The 19046-nt window shown below is 43.1% G+C and overlaps 1 protein-coding gene across 1 annotated transcript in view; it reads left to right on the forward strand.

Moving 5' to 3' along the window:
• The first annotated feature begins 5970 nt into the window (after nt 1-5970).
• Nucleotides 5971-19046, forward strand: part of ADAMTS12 (ADAM metallopeptidase with thrombospondin type 1 motif 12) — a 380497-nt gene continuing 367421 nt past the window's right edge. The window contains exon 1 of the mRNA XM_006071881.4: nt 5971-6394. Within this exon, the coding sequence (XP_006071943.3) occupies nt 6268-6394 (127 nt within the window). The 5' untranslated portion in view covers nt 5971-6267. The remainder of the gene's footprint in view (nt 6395-19046) is intronic.

The raw sequence follows: 19046 nt of genomic DNA on the forward strand, positions 1-19046 counted from the left end.
ATTCCTCATTGACCTTTCTTTCTATTCATTTATCTATTTGTATCAGAATGGATTTGAGGTTCTTATTTTATTATATGTCTAATAATTTATTACTATTGTGTACTTTTGCTTAAACTTTCTTAGATTTGGCTAGTGGACACTGTTTCAGGCCAGCTTATCTCTTCTTTTGATGTGCCCTCATCTTTCTTTGAGTCTTTCCTTGTTATTGGCTGTTTCTGTTTGTTTTTTGAACAATAAATTTTTTTGGAACAATTCAGGCTGATCTGTTTTTACCAAGTTTTAGTTTTGAAATCAGTCATTTCTTTAAGGATTCTTAGTTCTTTTAGGGGGAAATGGTATTTTTAGAATTTAAGACCTGGGTGTCAGATGCACTCATTGTTTTTGGGGTATTGTTGCTCCAACATATTCAAATGGACAGGCCTAGGGAATATATATATATATATATATATATATGCATATACACATATATATAACACTTTCACACAATCATATCTTTATTTCTGCACACATCTATACAGACATCAACAACTATGGGTTCCAACCATGGATTCAGTTACAAAACAGCATCCCTGGGTTCATTCTGCTCTTCTCTTTCTTCTTACAGTTACTTCTCTTCACTGGCAGTGAGAAACTTGACTTTCATTATCCTTGTTCTGTTAACATATTTGATCAATCCCCCTGCATCTAAATACTCTCCAGTCACTGCCTCAGTTGCCATCATCATTCCACTACCCTGCCAGTATTTCAACACTCTGCTGGGGCATCAGCTCTTAGGTGGGTGCCCTTCTCCCTCTTCCGTGGTTCTGATACATGTCCTGGGCAGCTATCCTACAGGGATACTCTCTTTACACTGCTGAGGTTCTGATATCTTTTACCAGGCAACGCCATATCCCCCCTCACCTCACCTGGATTCCCTCTGACCTATGACCCATGTAGATCTCCTTCCATCAACCACAATAAACCCTTGTTATGTTTCATTTTGATTAGGCTTAAGATGATTCCAAACTAACTTTAGATTCAATTTGCTGCAGCATTCTGATTCAAGTGCTACACAATTTTTTTCTGAGACGTGCTCTTTTCTTTCAGCCAATAATATGTTTCATTAATCAGGGATCCATAGCCTTTTCAGCCATGGCTTTAAAAGGGGCATTGACATGACATTGTTTCTTTAGTCAAATGGAACAATTACAATGTCTGAAGAATGGTTCAATGGCATTCATTTAATACAGAGCCAAGTAGGTTCCAGGAGCTTCAGGCTGAGCGAGGAAGACAGGCTCTCTTGGTGATGGGAATGGGCAGTGCTGATTATTGATAAAATTATACACTGACTACAAGTAGGTGGAAAAATAGAAGTGAACTGATAATCCCGAGGGTTTCAAATACCATCTCCATCTACTTTGAAGGAATGCAGAGAGGTTTAAAAGAAAATAGTACATGTGACAGCAATATTAAAATGTATGATTTTTGAAGACATTGTTTTTTGACTTCCAAGCAGAGTTAAGGTCTAACTATGCTTGAAAAGTTCAGAGGAAGACTTTTCTCCCTTTCATCCTCTGACTTGGCTTACTAAAGGAATCTTGTAAACTATAGAGCATGATAGCATGATTGTCATTATGAAGTGGTGGTGATGGTGGTATTAAGGTAGGGTTAACAGATGTTAATTCTCTTTTTGTAGTATTAATTTGTGATTCTTGGGGCCAAGTCAGAGTTGGTCTTCTTGGTCTATGTCAGTTTCTTTTGTCTTTCCAGTGTTAATAAGAACTGTGAAAAATGCCTTGAGCTAATGTTCCTTGAATTTCAGCCATCCCTTGTTCTTCTAGAGGTTTTAAAGGAAAGTATGAACTTTGTTATGCCTTTTTAAGGGAAGTATGAACTTTGCTGTTTGCCTATGTAACAGAGGGAACTCTTTGTGAGGCATTTTATCTTTTGACTCAATTTGTATTTTTACATGGAAAACACTTTACTTACAAACTGAACCACTACCTGGCACACATTGGTGATGTCTGTACGTCAGTATCAGTCCCTCCACACCTTGTGGATGAAGATACTGCAAGTAGGTAAGATACATCTATATTTGGTTCTACTTAGCATCTTGGCTAAGTCTTCATTTTTTCTTACCTTCACTGCTTCACCCTGATTTTCTACTTCATAGTGATGTGATCCTAGGCAAGTTATGTAACCTTTCAGTGTGTGTTTTCTCATCCACAAATCAAGGCTAATAATAGTACCTGTCTAATGAATGTGGTTTTGTGAAGATTAAATAAAATAATACAGATACAGGACAATGCCCAGTAAATAGCTTGTGATAAATATTGTGTTTGCTGTCCCGACCTCTTAAATAACGCTGGCATTCTGTATGTGTTTATAGTTTTTCTTCAGTGGGAGCATATTTGCATCAGTCATGGGAGGTTTAGGAGACAATGCGCTGCTTCACAGCTGTACTCTCTTTCAAGGACACATCAGGAAAGACTGTGAGCTCTTTTGCTGCTACACCCTTGGTCACCAAAAGGATCTGTTTCCTTTTCCCATTGACAAGAGGAGGGTTAATTCTTCCCTCTGCTCCCAGGTAACAGCTGGCTTTGGAGGAATCTCGTAAATTCTGGAGAGAGTAAGAGGAACTCGGTCTTAGAACAGCAGCAGGATGCATATCTGTGCTGAGCCATGTTGAAAACTTGCTGAAGTTGGAGAGATGAACTGGCCGTTGCACCACTAGGGACAATTATGTGAGTCTCTTCAACAGCACTTGGGGAAAAAGAAGGAAAAAAGAGAAATAGGAAAGACACTGAAAAATAATAAATGTAGGTATATGTATAACTGAAACACTCTGCTGTATACCTGAAACTCACACAGCATTGTAAGTGAACTCCAGAAGTGAAATCCAGTAAGTGATTACTCCAGAAAAAAAATTCTTTTAATGGCAAAGAGTATAAAAGAACTCTGACTGCTGTACACGTATCTAGAAAAAGTTATCTCAACCTCGGCACTATTGGCAATATTGGAGAGAAGTCTATGCTTTGCAGAAGGTTTAGCAGCATCTCTGGTCTTAAATGCCAGTAGGAAACTCTTTTTCCTCACCCTTCAGGTGAGACTCTGCTTGCTATTACAAGAAGAAGAAACAGAAGGAGGAAGAAGAGGAGGAGAAGAAGGACAAGGGGAAGAGGACAAAAGGGAAAGAAAAGAGTTCTAGCCCAAAATGGTTCTTCAACACCCTTGCAATTGCCTTTCTGTTGGGTCTTCATGACATTTCACTAGACATGCATGTCTTATCTGAATCTCCTTTGGACTAAAGTTATGCTCTTCTTAACTAATATTTATATGAAAGGAACAGAGGCTCAGAGCAGTTCTATGACTGATCTATGACAGCACAACTTAACATGTAATGTTGTATGGCAAGGAGGATAAAAGTTGCAGATAGAATTAAAGTTGCTAATCATCTCTCTTGAGAGTCACTTGGGCTGTAAGGAGATCAAACCAGTCAATCCTAAAGGAAATCAATCCTGAATGTTCATTAGAAGGACTGATGTGAAGTTCTTCCATTTGGCTACCTGGTGCAAAGAGCCGACTCACTGGAAAAGATGATGGGCAAAATAAGAAGGCAGAGGCAGAGGATGAGATAGTTAGATAGCATCACAACTCAATGGACATGAATTTGAGCAAACTTCAGGAGATGGTGGACAGAAGAGCCTGATGTACAGTCCACAGTGTCACAAAGAGTCACACATGACTAAGTGACTGAACAATAGCAACAATCAGCTGACTTTTCATAAAAAGATGAACCTGGATGATCTGGGTGGCTTTAGAATGCAATCACAAAAGTCCTTAGACATGGAAAAGGGAGGAAAAAGAGGTAGTGTCAGGATGATGTGACTTAAGAGATCCAACTGGCCCTTACTGTCTTTGAAAATGGGAGAAGATGGCCATGAGCCAAGAAATTTGGGCAGCCTCTCAATTCAGTTCAGTAGCTCATTCGTGTCTGACTCTTTGAGACCCCATGAATTGCAGCATGCCAGGCGTCCCTGTCCATCACCAACTCCCGGAGTTCACTCAAACTCACGTCCATCGAGTCGGTGATGCCATCCAGACATCTCATCCTCTGCCGTCCCCTTCTCCTCCTGCCCCCAATCCCTCCCAGCATCAGGGTGTTTTCCAATGAGTCAACTCTTCACATGAGGTGCCCAAAGTACTGGAGTTTCAGCTTTAGCATCATTCTTCCAAAGAACACCCAGGACTGATCTTCCTTTAGAATGGACTGGTTGGATCTCCTTGCAGTCCAAGGAGTCTTCTCCAACACCACAAGTCAAGAGTCTTCTCCAACACCACAGTTCAAAAGCATCAATTCTTCGGCACTAAGCTTTCTTCACAGTCCAACTCTCACATCCATACATGACTACTGGAAAAACCATAGCCTTGACTAGATGGACCTTTGTTGGCAAAGTAATGTCTCTGCTTTTGAATATGCTATCTAGGTTGGTCATAACTTTCCCTGCAAGGAGTAAGCGTCTTTTAATTTCATGGCTTCAATCACCATCTGCAGTGATTTTGGAGCCCAAAAAAATAAAGTCTGACGCTATTTCCACTGTTTCCCCATCTATTTCCCATGAAGTGATGGGACCAGATGCCATGATCTTCGTTTTCTGAATGTTGAGCTTTAAGCCAACTTTTTCACTTTCCTCTTTCACTTTCATCAAGAGGCTTTTCAGTTCCTCTTCACTTTCTGCCATAAGGGTGGTGTCATCTGGATATCTGAGGTTATTGATATTTCTCCCGGCAACCTTGACTCCAGCTTGTGCTTCTTCCAGCCCAGGTTTCTCATGATGTACTCTCTAGAACCCAGAAAAGGCAAGGAAACAGCCTTCAGTGAGGAATGTGGCTGTGTTAACCTTGATTTAGCCCAGCAAGACCCATCTCAGACTTCTGACCTCCAGACCTGTAAGACACTAAATTTGTGTTGTTTAATGTTGCCAAACTTATGGGCATTTGTAATGGCAATAACAAGAAATGTGGTATGTATGTATCCAGTCTAAAGTCCTTCAAACTACCCACCCCGGGTCTGTGAGCACCCCCTTTTGCTTGGCTCACTGCTTGGCCCTGGGCTAGATGAGTTGGTACCCACTCCACTCACTGAACACATATGGGTGCAGGAAGCCACAGAGAACCAGTAAGGAGCCAAATTCCTCCTGAATGGAATAAAGAGGCCTGTTTCAGCCCTGAGGTGCAAAATCTTGAGTGGATTATCCCAGGAAATTTTCAGGATGCCTGGCAAGCACCCTAGTTTGCAGCAGGCTCATTGATGTAAAGCTTGAGCCTCTGGATGGCTTCGCCTTCTACCTGCAGGTAAACTGGAGAAACACTTGGACACCTTTTGGGGCTGACTGACTTCCTCTACTCTTCCGGTTTCCTTTTGGGTGAGTAGAGGTGGGCTTAGGAAGATTAGAAAAGCCCCAAAGAGGCCTGCAGACTCCAAGCTGTTCCTGGTCCTTTGGTCCCATCACCTCATGGCACAGAGTCTTGTCCAGGGTTGCACTAGCGTATGAACACACCATTTCCCTTTGTGTAACCGGGCAAAGGGAAAAACTGCTTGTTATTTTTTTTGAAAGGTAAGCCCTAGCCGGCCCTGGAAGAGAATCTTGGAGACAGAGGGCCGGCGGAGGAGGCTTGGTAGGGGTAGGAAAAGTTCAGGAACGGGGAGGAGAAAGGGCGGAGAGGGGGCAGCACTGAGCTGAGGAGGGTCAGGGAGTGGGGTCCCCTCTACCCCATCTCTGCCTTCAATGTTTTCCTCGTGTATGGACTGGCCTGGGGGCCTCTCACTCGCGGTCACGCCCAGGGTGACTCTCCCTGAGCTCCCCTATTTGGCCGGCTCGGTCGGGCTCTGGGCGGGGCTGTGGAGCGCGGGGGTGGGAGTGCCGGAGGAAGATGCGCGGGGCTGGCTTGAAGGAGGCCGGGCGCCCAAGGCAGAGGGGTGGGGATCGGGGGTGGGGATCGGGGGTGGGCTGCGGCCTCCCGCTCGGACCCATTCCACAGCCCGCGGAAAGCAGACGCTGTCAGCTGAATCACTCCCCTTTCAGGAGGAGGGAGGGGACGGAAAGGTAACAAGCCCCTTTCTGCTTAAAAAAAGCAAAGGGAGCCCGTGGGCAGCCTTGCAGCCTCCCTCTCCCCACTCCTGGACCATGCACCCCTGCATCTTCCTGCTTGGCCACGGGCGAGGACTTGATTTCTTGAGCTGAGAGCTACAACTTGTTGACTTTTCTTCTCCCCAACGACTGAATCATGCCATGTGCCCAGAGGAGCTGGCTTGCAAAGCTCTCCGTGGTGGCTCAGCTCCTGAACCTGGGGGCCCTTTGCTATGGGCGACAACCTCAGCCGGGCCCGGTGCGCTTCCCAGACAAGAGGCAAGGTTAGTGTCTTTTCTTTATTTCCTTTGAAAACCGCAGGCTAAGACGCGTGCAAAGTTGGTTGCTCTTTTCTTCCCTTCCCCCACTCAGCTGAACTCCGCAAAGCCGTTTGGCTGAGTTGCAAAGAAATCTGGGCTGGGAGCTGGGTAACCCTGGGCATCTCGGAATTCAGTGCTTAACGTGTCGAGTCCTTCTTACGGAAACCGAAGGTCGGGACTCTTATACACGAAGGATGCTGCTGCGAAGACTCTAGAGTTAGCTGGTAACCCCTTACCGCCTTTTTCTCCTCTGAACACTGAACTGTTTCAATCCTTGTTTTTCAGACTCTGAACGCAGAAAATGACTTTTTTTTTTAAAAAAAAATTAAAGTTCCAACCGGCCGCTGGCAGTCATTGCCATGTTTCTAGTTAGTTTGAAACTTCTGGTGAGGGGAGGGGAAATGCGATTCCGCCCCCCCCCCCCCCGCCCCCTGCTGAGTGAGCTTGGCTGTGTTTTCCTTTCCTGGAAAGATTTAGGGCTGTGTTGTAAAAATAACAGCCCTTTTAGAGAAAATGTCCTACCGTAGGGGCTCACCTTTCCCTGTTCTGTCTTGCTGATCGCCTCTGGCTGCTTCTCTTCCAGAATTTCATGAATCTCTATAATGCGAGAGAAAGCACTGGAGTTGTGATGGAAATTGGTGATTATACTCGTTGTTGTTGTTATTATTATTATTACATATTTTTAAAATCTAACATCCTGAGCAGGATGGTGTTGTCGTCTCTGCCTTTTCATTGGATTTGCGAAGGCCAGACACACATTCCCATTTGGTGGGCAGTTCATTGGGCTTCTGAGAGCCAACACTCATGGCAGCAGCCATGGCCGGTGTGGTTGGATGTGGGAGCACTCTGGTGTGTCAGCCTCTTGACTGCTGACAACAGCCTCCTGGGTGCAGGCACCTTTGTTACCACCTCTGCTTTACACACAAGGAAGCTGAAACCTGGGGAGTTTATGGGCTTAGCTATGGTGAAATGAGGCTGTAAACCCAGGTAGCCTGACTCCAGCGGCTGGCTTCTTACAGTCAAGCAGCATTGTCCTAGAGCAATAATAGGGACAACATAAACACACACACACACACACATCCACAGAGCATGGGGTTTAGTGTCCATTAAGTCCTGTGTCTGCTGACTGTGCTCAAGTCTTCTGTAGCTTCCTGGCCCCCTTTAATCCCCAAGACCACTTGGGTGGTAAACATCACCAGTCTGACCTTGTTGAGGATTTCTGCCTACTTTGCAAAGTTCAGCTACAGCTGGAGAGCTCATATGCTGACTTCCAGAGCCATCAGAAGCGGGACCCTTTGCTTTCCTTGGAAGCCGGAGCTGCAGACACTGGGGTGAGATGTCAGTCAGCCAGCACTCGCTTGTGTAAATGGTCCAGGTCCAGATCGATCTCCCACCCCCAAGTTTAAAATAGCAGCGTTTGTTGTTCTTTGAAAAACAGCCCTTTTATGAAAAGTCTTTTGCTGGCAGCACAAACAAAGCTTGCGAGCACTTCCCAGGGCATTTGGAGATGGTTTGGTTCAAAACCACACATTCTCCTGGGCTGGTTTTCAGCTCTGCTTGCTCCACATCTTCTTTGTAAGTGAATTCAGCTTAGTGTGGAGCAGACTCCATTGGGACTTGCTTTCTCCTCTCTGGAATGCAAGAGATAAGTCACCTTTAGGGTTGTGTGCTGAGAGGGGTTGATACCAAAAAAGAGCTGTACAGTACTCTGAGCTTATTGGTGATGCATGGATATTAAAAATAATTTCCAAAAATTTTTTCGATTTTAGTTAAAGACCTAAATGTCAGATTTGAAGCCATTCAACTTCTAGAAGAGAACATGGGCAGAACACTCTTTGACATAAACCATAGAAATATTTTTTCAGATATGTCTCCTAAGGCAAAAGAAACAAAAGCAAAAGCAAACAAATGAGACCTGATTAAACTTAAAAGCTTTTGCACAGCAAAGGAAGGCATCAACAGAATGAAAGACAATCGACTGAATGAGAGAAAATATTTGCAAATGCTATAACTGATAGGGTTAAAATCCAAATATATACACATATAAATATTACTCTCTATATAAAAAAAGCAAACAACCAAAAAATGGGCAGAAGACTTGAATATATGTTTTTTCTAAGAAAGGTATATAGATGGCCAACAGGCACATAAAAAGATGCTCAACATCATAGATCATCAGAGAAATGCACACCAAAACTGCAATGAGACGTCACCTCACACCTTTCAGGATAGCTATCGTCATAAAGTCAGCAAGTCATAAATGTTGGTGAGAATGTGGAGAAAAGGGAATCCTTGTATACTGTTCAGTTCAGTTGCTCAGTCGTGTCTGACTCTTTGTGACCCCATGAATCGCAGCATGCCAGGCCCCCCGTCCATCACCAACTCCCAGAGTTCACTCAGACTCACGTCCATCGAGTCAGTGATGCCATCCAGCCATCTCATCCTCTGTCGTCCCCTTCTCCTCCTGTCCCCAATCCCTCCCAGCATCAGATTCTTTTCCAATGAGTCAACTCTTCGCATGAGGTGGCCAAAGTACTGGAGTTTCAACTTTAGCATCATTCCTTCCAAAGAACACCCAGGCCTGATTTCTGTTAGTAATAACATAAATTGGTACAGCCACTGTGGAAAATGGTATGGAGATTTCTCAAAACAATAAAAATAGAACTACCTTATGATCTAGGAATTCCACTCCTGGGAAAATACTGGAAGAAAATGAAAACACTAGTTCAAAAAGATACATGTATCCCAATGTTCATAGCAACACTATTTATAACAGCCGAGATATGGAAGAAACCTAAGGGTCCATCAGTAGGTGAATGGATAAACATGTGGTACATAGATACAATGGAATACTACTCAGCCATAAAAAGAACGAAATTTTGCCATTTGCAACAATGTGGATGGACCTAGAGGACATTTTGCTTAGTGAAATAAATCAGACATAGACAAACATCATATGATATCACTTATATGTGGAATCTAAAAAATAAAATGATTGAATATAACAAAACAGAAACAGACTCACAAATATAGAGTATGAATTAGTGGTTACCAATGGGGAGAGAGAAGAGGGTAGGGCAAGATAAGGGTAGGATTAAGAGATACAAACTACTATATATCAAATAAGTAAACTTCAAGGGTATATTGTACAGCATAGGGGAATATAACCATTATTTTGTAATAGCTTAAAATAAAATAAAACCAGGAAAAAATTCAGATTTTTAAAAGTCTTTCAGCCAAAATATTTGTTCTCAGTCAACTCACTGGTGGATTTACAAGTAATCCCCATTTGGTGCAAAGGAGACATCGTTGAGCAGATTTCCATTTAGAACTTAGAGAGAGAGAGAAAGAGAGAGATAAGTGAGAGAATAAGAATGAAGGTAAATTAGATAGAAAAGGAAATTCTTTTTTAAAAAATTTATTTAATTGAAGTATAGTTGATTTGCATGTTGTGTTAGTTTCTGCTGTATAGCTAAGTGATTCAGTTCCACATTCTTTTCCATTATGGTTTATCACAGGATATTGAATACAGCTCACTGTCCTATACAGTAAGACCTTGTTGTTTATTCATTCTATATATAATAATTTACATCTGCTAATCCCAAACTCCTAATCCATCCACCCCCTATTCCTCTTTGGGGTCTGTTCTCTATGTCTGTGAGTCTGTTTCTGCTTCATCGATAGATTGATTTGTGTCATATTTTAGATTCCACATATGTGCGTGAGTGCTCAGTTGCTCAGTTGTGTCTAACTCTTTGTGACCCCATAGACTGTAGACTGCCAGGCTACTCTATATATGGCAGTATATACAGGCAAGAATACCGGAGTGAGCTGCCCTTTCCTCCTCCAGGGTGTCTGCCTGACCCAGGGATCAAACCCTTATCTCCCACATTGGCGGGTGGATTCTTTACTACTGAGCCACATGGGAAGCCCAGATTCCACCTATAAGTGCTTCCAGATGATATTTGTTTTCTGACTTACTTCACTTAGTATGATACGCTCCAGGTCCATTCATGTTGCTACAAATGGTATTGCTGCTGCTGCTGCTAAGTTGAGTCAGTTGTGTCTGACTCTGTGCGACTCCATAGATGGCAGCCCACCAGGCTCCCCCGTCCCTGGGATTCTCCAGGCAAGAACACTGGAGTGGGTTGCCATTTCCTTCTCCAATGCAGGAAAGTGAAAAGTGAAAGTGAAATCACTCAGTTGTGTCCAACTCTTTGCGACCCCATGGACTGCAGCCCACCAGGCTCCTCCATCCATGGGATTTTCCAGACAAGAGTACTGGAGTGGGATGCCATCGCCTTCTCCACAAATGGTATTAGTTCATTCTTTTTTATAGCTGAGTAATATTCTATTGTATATATGTGGGCTTCCCCATGGCTCAGTGGTAAAGAATCTGTCTGTGATGCAGGAGACCCAGGAGAGTCGGGTTCTATCCCTGGGTCAGGAAGACACCCTGGAGGAGGAAATGGCAACCCACTCCAGTATTCTTGGCTGGAAAATCCCATGGACAGAGGAGCCTGGAGGGCTACAGTCCATGGGGTCACAAAGAGTCGGTTGCGACCAAGCAATGAAGCACACATGCGTGCAATATTCCATTGTATCTGTGTCCTGGGTTTTCTTTATCCATTCATCTGTCGATGGACATGTAGGTTGTCTCCATGTCTTGTGAGTAATGCTACTACGAACATAGGGTGCATGTATCCTTTCAGACTTTTGTCTGGATATATCCCCAGGAGTGGCATTGCTGGATCATATGGCAACTCTATTTTTAGTTTTTTGAGGAACCTCCAGACTGTTTTCTGTAGTGGCTGCACCAATTTACATTCGTAGCAGCAGTGTAGGAAGGTTCCTTTTTCCTCCACATCCTCTCCAGCATTTGTTATTTGTATATTTTAATGATGACCATTCCAACCCACGTGAGGTGATACCTCAGTGTAAATTTGATTTGCACTGAAAAGGAAATCTTTAAAGCTTTCTAGAAATAAGAAGACTAGGGCTTTGCCTTACTGCCTGCTGCTTCACAATTACTCAATCTCTAAACAGTTCCATTTCCACTCTGACAACATTTTTCAATTGCACCCAAGTTCGGAACTTTTAAACTTGGAAATTACTTCAGACATCATGACTGTCATCCTTTTTATTTCTGCAGATGAGGAATGGGAGGTCTGGTTGGTCAGTCAGTCAACATGCATTTATTGAGCACCTGCTAACTGCCACTCCAGCAGCAGGTTGAGGGGCATCACACAGGGTCCCGCAGTGGGAGGCAGACTCAGAACCTTGATGACTATTAACATTCCTTCTAGTTCTCAGGGGCAGGGCAGGAGAGTCAACATTTTATTGTTTTTAAAATAATTTTGTTTATTTATTTATTTTTGGCTGCACTGGGACTCTTTTACTGCCTGGGCTTTCTCTACTTGCTGCGAGCGGGGACTACTCTTTGTTGACGTGTATGGGCTTCTCCTTGCGGTGGCTTCTCCTGTTGAGAAGCACAAGCTCTAGGGCACAGCAGCTTCAGCAGTTGTGGCTCGCAGGCTCCAGAGCACAGGATCAGTGGTTGTGGCATATGGGCTTAGTGGGAGCTTCCTGTGTCCCCTGCCTTAGCAGGCAGTTTCCTGTCTACTGTACCACAAGGGAAGTAGAAAGGACCATGGAGATGAATCCAATACTTTCTAGGACTACAAACAGGTAGATTGGACAATCTCTGCCTAATATTCTTGCCTCAGTGCTCAGTGGTGATATACACGAGTGTGTGATGACCTCTACAAGGCTCCCAACCTAGTATCAGAACCATTCAGTTCAGTTCAGTCGCTCAGTCACGTCTGACTCTTTGCGGCCCCATGAACCGCAGCACGCCAGGCCTTCCTGTCCATCACCAACTCCCGGAGTTTAACCAAACCCATGTCCATTGAGTTGGTGATTCCATCCAATCATCTCATCCTCTGTCGTCCTCTTCTCCTCCTGCCTTCAATCTTTCCCAGAATCAGGGTCTTTTCCAGTGAGTCAGCTCTTCGCATCAGGTGGCCAAAGTATTGGAGTTTCAGCTTCAACATCAGAACTATAGGAAATATTAATCTTGCGCACAACATACTGCCTCTCTTCTGCAGCTGGCAATCTCCCCTCAGGTTCATATGCCTTGTACTGTTTACAGGTCACGGGTCCTTCCATGATCTCTTTTGCTGCTGGCAACTCCATGAAGCCCATCTCCTGCATGGGCTTGTGCAGAACCGAGGGAGAGCTACAGTGTGTTTCAAGACCAATGTCATGATCATATGCTTATGCCATTTGCAAAAGATAACTTCTGTAAAGAGGAAATGATTTCAGATCTTAACGTAAGAAGAGTCTTCACAGTTTTGATATGGGATTTGTCTCCATTCTCATCAGCATTTACTGTCTGCGGGTTAGTTAATGTACGGCTGGTGAGCAAACTCAATTTCTTCTGGTGTATTTTACAACTTTGAGTCAAAGTTTTGAATCAGTACGATTCTCCACAACCTTTCCATGTATGTAGTTTTCCATAATAAAAATACAATTGAAAGGTTACAACAACACATGGAAGAGAATTATGAAAATAAACTTCCTACTATTACAGGAAGTAATACAATTGCCCTTTGTAGGAAGGAGTCTTAGAAATTCAATTGTTCTCTCATATAGAAATAAATATAAAGAATAAGTATAGATTTAACTTAAATTTTACAAAATCTGGCAGGTCAATAATTTCTCACCTCTCTCCTTTCTGAGAGAGAGGTCGGTTGGCAGTTTGTATTTTCAAAAGTGCTTATAACAACAGGCTTTCCCCAAAGTTTCTCCTGAAGTATCATCTAAACTTGTGGCCTAGGGTTTCAAATCTAATCTTAAACAAGGCAAATCAAAGTATTTGTGGCTTGTGTTTTACACCCACCAATCCTAGTGCAGACTGTGCTGTGATTACGGCGTGTGTTAGTCCCACCCACAGCCTTGTTGATGCCCCCCCTCTTGACTTCTGGCTCTCAGTGGTAGACCCTTGAGAAGTAGTGAGGGCAGAAGTTAGGAGGGTGTGCTCTGGGTTCAGGTTGTCCCAGCCTGAATCCGTACTCCTCTTTATTGTCTTTTTTATAGAGGTGGGAATGAAGGCTCAGACAAGGAACACTGTTAGTAATATCCCAGACAATTGTGAGGATTAGATGAAACCAAGTTGCTGCTGCTGCTGCTGCTAAGTCGCGTCAGTCGTGTCCGACTCTGTGCGACCCCATAGACGGCAGCCCACCAGGCTCCCCCATCCCTGGGATTCTTGGTATACTCTAAATGTCATGTTTGATAATAGAATTGGTAAAAAAAAAAAAAAGTAGGAGTTATTCTTATTCCTTGACATCTTGTTTCTCCATCTTTGTCATATCCCTTCTGAGCTCTGCTTTCTGTTGGCCAGGACAATAGCTAACTACTCCTCCAAACTAAACGCCCACTGAGAGGAAGCCAAGATGAGCTTGGGCCTCTCCCCATCTCTGCTTGGAGCTTACATATATTTAAGGCCACAGGGGTCCCTAGTAGCCAAGTCTCTATCTTGAATACCAAGAGTGAGTAGCTAGTACTTAGATAGTGAGCATTACCTCTTCCCCTACCATCGCTCTGGGTCATCCCAGCGCCCCAGCCCCAGCTGTCACAACCACCTGTGTGCTGTGCTTAGTCACCCAGCTGTGTCTGACTCTTTGCGACCCCATGGACTGTAGCCCACCAGGCTCTTCTGTCCATGGGGATTCTCCAGGCAAGAATACTGAAGTGGGTTGCCATTTCCCTCTCCAGGGGATCTTCCCAACCCAGGGATCGAACCCGGGTCTTCCCCATTGCAGGTAGATTCTTTACCATCTGAGCCACCAAGGAAGCCCTACAACCACCCTAAGATACTATTATTTTTATGCCCATTGTATAGATGAGGCTAGTGCAGTTGGACTGCCCACATAAAACACACTCCATTAAGTAGCTTCCTAATTCCATCCACATCTATTGGCTGCTGTGGCTTAGCCACCTCCTTTGCAGTAAAATCAAGGGCGAAGGTGATTTTATCTCCCCTTACTTCACCAGATAAGGAGCAGTTATTTTCTCCATCTACTGCTGAGTGACTTGAGGCCTCTCAAAGAAGTCAGCCAGTTCTTTTCTTGTCACATCATCACCGTCTATGGGGTCGCACAGACTGATATGACTTAGCAGTAGCAGCAGCAGCAGCATCCTCGGGGGCAATGTTCTCGCCTCTACTCTCTGTACCCTCTGCCAAGTGCAAGTGCTTATGTACACAAAGTGTGGAGGCTAAGAACATGATTTTGAAATAGGAATCTCAAGATTTTAATCTAAGTTTGTTGCATATTGGCTCTGTGACCTCTCTTAGATTCTGTTTCTTTTTTTATGAAATGAAGATAGTAACTGAATCTGTGACACAGAGTCTTGTGTGGATTAAATGAGCACTATTGTAGCAAATTCTTCCCTGGTGGCTCAGTGTAAAGCATCTGCTTGCAGTGCAGGAGATGTGGGTTTGATCCTTGTCAGGAAGATCCCCTGGAGGAGGAAATGGCAACCCACTGCAGCATTCTTGCCTGGAAAATCCCATGGACAGAGGAGCCTGGTGGGCTACAATGCATGGGGTCTCAAAGAATCGGACACAACTGAACGCACTCGCATGCACAGTTTTAGAAAGTGTTCATTAAATGGTTACTATAATTTTAATCATTATATTATTACACAGCCAGCTTATGCTGACTCTCTTAAAAAAACCCAGTAGATCAAAAACAACTAGGTCAAAAACTGCAAATGTATTTGCTTTTCTATTCTTTGGGCAATAGGTGCTGGGGTTCAGGCAAGTTAGTCTTTTATTTTATACTTGTCGTGTTTAATTCTTTGGATGTATCTTTAGAGACAGGTCCTCGAAGGTACATAAGCTTCTCTTGAGAGGAATCAGCATACAGGGGTACCATTGCAAGGTGATGGTTGTATTCAGTTGAATAAGACTTTTTCTACTCCATTCTGCTCTCCACTGCACCAACCCTGGGGGAACCAGAGATATCACGGAATCATAGAAGAAGAGAGCAACAGGAGGGAAATACTAGAGCTACATCCATCCTCAGCCAACCTGGCCATTCCTTTCCTGAGGTCTGAACACGAAAGGGCAGTGAAGCTCTGATTCTTACGAGGCCCACATAGTCCTTGGAGATAGGAAGTACAGAGTCCTGAGTCAATCAGACTCCTAGTTCATGGTACATTCACAGTATTAATTTGTGCAAAATGCCTTTCTTGTTTTGTTTATTTATGCCTTTTGGTCCCCATTCTCCACTCTCAGTCCTCTGCATAGAAAACTGTTTTAATGGGTTCCATATGTGGTTTTTTTTGTTGTGTATGTCCTGGCCTGGGAAACTTGTACTACTGTTTTTGCATGTATTTTCCCTGAATGTAAATGGCTCTGCATTAAGTTGTTTTTATTCTTACTTTTCACTGAGGATTGTTTTTAAGGTTGGTTTGTGTTGCTCTGTGCTCTGGGGCTCTTAGTCACTGCAGTCAGAAGCAAGGAGTCTGGAGTTTTTACTCTTAAAAACTGAGACTTTGTTAGTACCTAGGAGTGAAAGCTGTTCTCTGTCTCATGTTTCCTTCTTTCTTTCTTTCCTTCTTTTTTTGAAGTATAATTGACCTCTGTTAGTTTCAGGTACATAACATAGTGATTCAATGATATTTCTATACATTTCAAAATGATCACTGGTGGGTCTAGTTACCATCTGTCACTGTACAAAGATATGACAGTATTATTGACTATATTCCCCACACTGTATTTCTTCCCCATGACTCGTTTGGTAACTGGAAGTTTGTACCTCTTACTCTCCCTCACCTATTTCACTCATCCCCTTCCCCCTTCCCCTCTGGCAACCACCTGTTCTGTCTCTGTATCTGTGTGTCTGTTCCATTTTGTTATGTTTGTTCATTTGCTTTGTTTTTTAGGTTCCATATATAAGTAAGATCATATGGTATTTATCTTTCTCTTATTTTACTTATCCAAGGCACAGATGAACTACAAGTATGTTTGAAGAGAGTTTTCTGCAAAAAAAAAAAAAGCTCTTTTATAGTTGTATCCCATTAAGTCCAGTTTTTTGAATAGTCAGCTACAAATATGTTCAGTGTTACACGCACACAAATGAGTTGGGCACTTGTGATATGCAAGATTCTGACCTCTAAAGGGTTTGGGAATCAGTAATATAATAAACAAACAGCTCTGTAGAATTAGGCTGTTCTGGGAGCTACAGAAAATGAGGACATGGCAGTTCAGAACAGAGAGAGAACTTTAAGGACTTTAGGAGAAAGAAGAGGGAGGATTTGAGTTGAAACTTTAAAAAATAAGCATAAGCTGGGACTTCCTTGGTGGTCCAGAGGTTAAGACTGCTTTCCAATGCAGGGGGCATGGGTTCAATCCCTAGTTAGGGAACTAATTTCCCACATGCCACAGGGTGAGGCCAATTTTTTTTTTTAAAAACCATGTTGTTATTGTTGTTTTTGCTCAGTTGTGTCCAATTCTTTTGTGACCCCATGGACTGTAGTCCGCCAGGTTCCTCTGTCCATGGAATTTCCCAGGCAAGAATACTGGAGTGGGTTGCCATTTCCTTCTCCAGGGGATATTCCCCACCCAGGGATTGAATCTGCATCTTGTGCATTGCAAGTGGGTTCTTTACCACTGAGCCACCAGGAAAGCTAAAAAGGCATAAGCTGCTGCTGCTAAGTCACTTCAGTCGTGTCCGACTCTTTGTGACCCCGTAGACGGCAGCCCACCAGGCTCCCCCGTCCCTGGGATTCTCCAGGCAAGAACACTGGAGTAGGTTGCCATTTCCTTCTCCAATGCATGAAAGTGAAAAGTGAAAATGAAGTTGCTCAGTCGTGTCCGACTCTTAGCGACCCCATGGACTGCAGCCTACCAGGATCCTCCATGCATGGGATTTTCCAGGCAAGGGTACTGGAGTGGGGTGCCATTGCCTTCTCCGGAAAAGGCATAAGATTATGTTAAATATAAGATTTTGATAGAGAGTGCAAAAGACATTTTAGCTGGGGAAAATAAGTTGAAAAAGTAATACAAGTTACAAAGTGCAGGGGTACAGCTGGAAGGTGGAAACAGAAAAGTAAAATTTTTTTCCCCTTTGTCTCTCTCCTAGTTCCTCTCCCTCCCCTCCTTTGTTTTCTTCTTCCTCCCTCCCCCCGCCACCCCCGGCCAACCCCCCCACCCCCCGCTCACCCCCCCCACTGCCACTTTTTTTTGGCCTGAAGCAAAAGATTAGTTTATCAGCTCAAGTGGTTAATGGCTTGCTTAGGTAGTCTGTAATGTGGAACCTGCTGCTTACTCTCCACTAGATATAATAGATTTCTTGTTTTTATCAAATAGGAAAGTGAAGAGGCAGTGGTAGGGATTTCAATTTAAGGAAATCAAAAGATGTGTTCATTCTGATGTGTGGAAGAAAGGAAGACGTGTTCATGTCTTGCATTTTTGAAGTGGCAGTTTTCTAGATTCCACATATATGTGTTAATAAACAATATTTATTTTTCTATTTTTGATTTACTTCTCTAGATCCATGCACATCTCTGCAAATGGCACAGTTTTGTTCCGTCTTATGGCTGAGTAATTTTCCATTGTATATATATGTACCACATCATATATATACATACAGCTGATTCACTTTGCTGTAGCAGAAACTAACACAACATTGGAATGCAACTATGCTCCAATAAAAAAGTGGAAATTTTTATATTTTGACCTCATGCTTCTGAATCTGATATGTTCATCTACCGTTTTATTTTGTATATTTTATAAAAATAAAAAAGAAACATCCAAGTTCTTTTACGTACTCATTGTTACATTACAGAACACTTATGCTGTAACTATGCAAGGTTTTTCAGGGTCTACTTGATGGGTTTACTGTGCTTTTGCATTTTTCCTTCAACCTGACTTAACTGAAAATTTTAGAGGCATTTACATTCCTTATGATAAATGGTGAAGCTCTGTGATTTGTATGAATGAACTCTAGACCTGAAATGTTCCTGTTTGCCATACTGATCTCGCCACTTTCCTAACCATATTCCTCATGCATTAATTCTTGTCTTAGTCTGTCTCAGGTGAAATATCTGACATCCAGAGCTATGTCTTGATGTCAGCTCAGACAGTTGCCTGTCATCTGTGAGAGAGCCCTGGGTCGATCTGAGTTGTTTAGGGAACTTGATGTGGACGGAGTTCATACCATGGAAACAATCTCTAAACTTCAGGTCAACAGTAGGATTTTGAAATCAGCAGGCTAAAATCCAAGTTCAAACAGGAGTGTGTTTGTCTTAACCATAGATTCAGCAGGGATCTCTTAGTCTCTCTCTCTCTCTCTTTTTTTTTAACTTGTTATTTTATATTGGAGGAGAGCCGATTAACAATGTTGTGATAGTTTAGGTGGACAGCAAAGGGACCCAGCCATACATATATGTGTATCCATTCTCCCCAAATACCCCTCCCTTCCAGGCTGCATATAACACTGAGGTGAGTTCCAGTGATTTACAGTAGGACTTTGTTGGTTATACGTTTTAAACATAGCAGTGTGTACATGTCGAAAGGATCTCTTTGTCTTATTCTGTGTTTCCT

The sequence above is a fragment of the Bubalus bubalis genome, chromosome 19 (assembly GCF_019923935.1).
Source record: "Bubalus bubalis isolate 160015118507 breed Murrah chromosome 19, NDDB_SH_1, whole genome shotgun sequence".
NCBI classification, from domain to species: domain Eukaryota; kingdom Metazoa; phylum Chordata; class Mammalia; order Artiodactyla; family Bovidae; genus Bubalus; species Bubalus bubalis.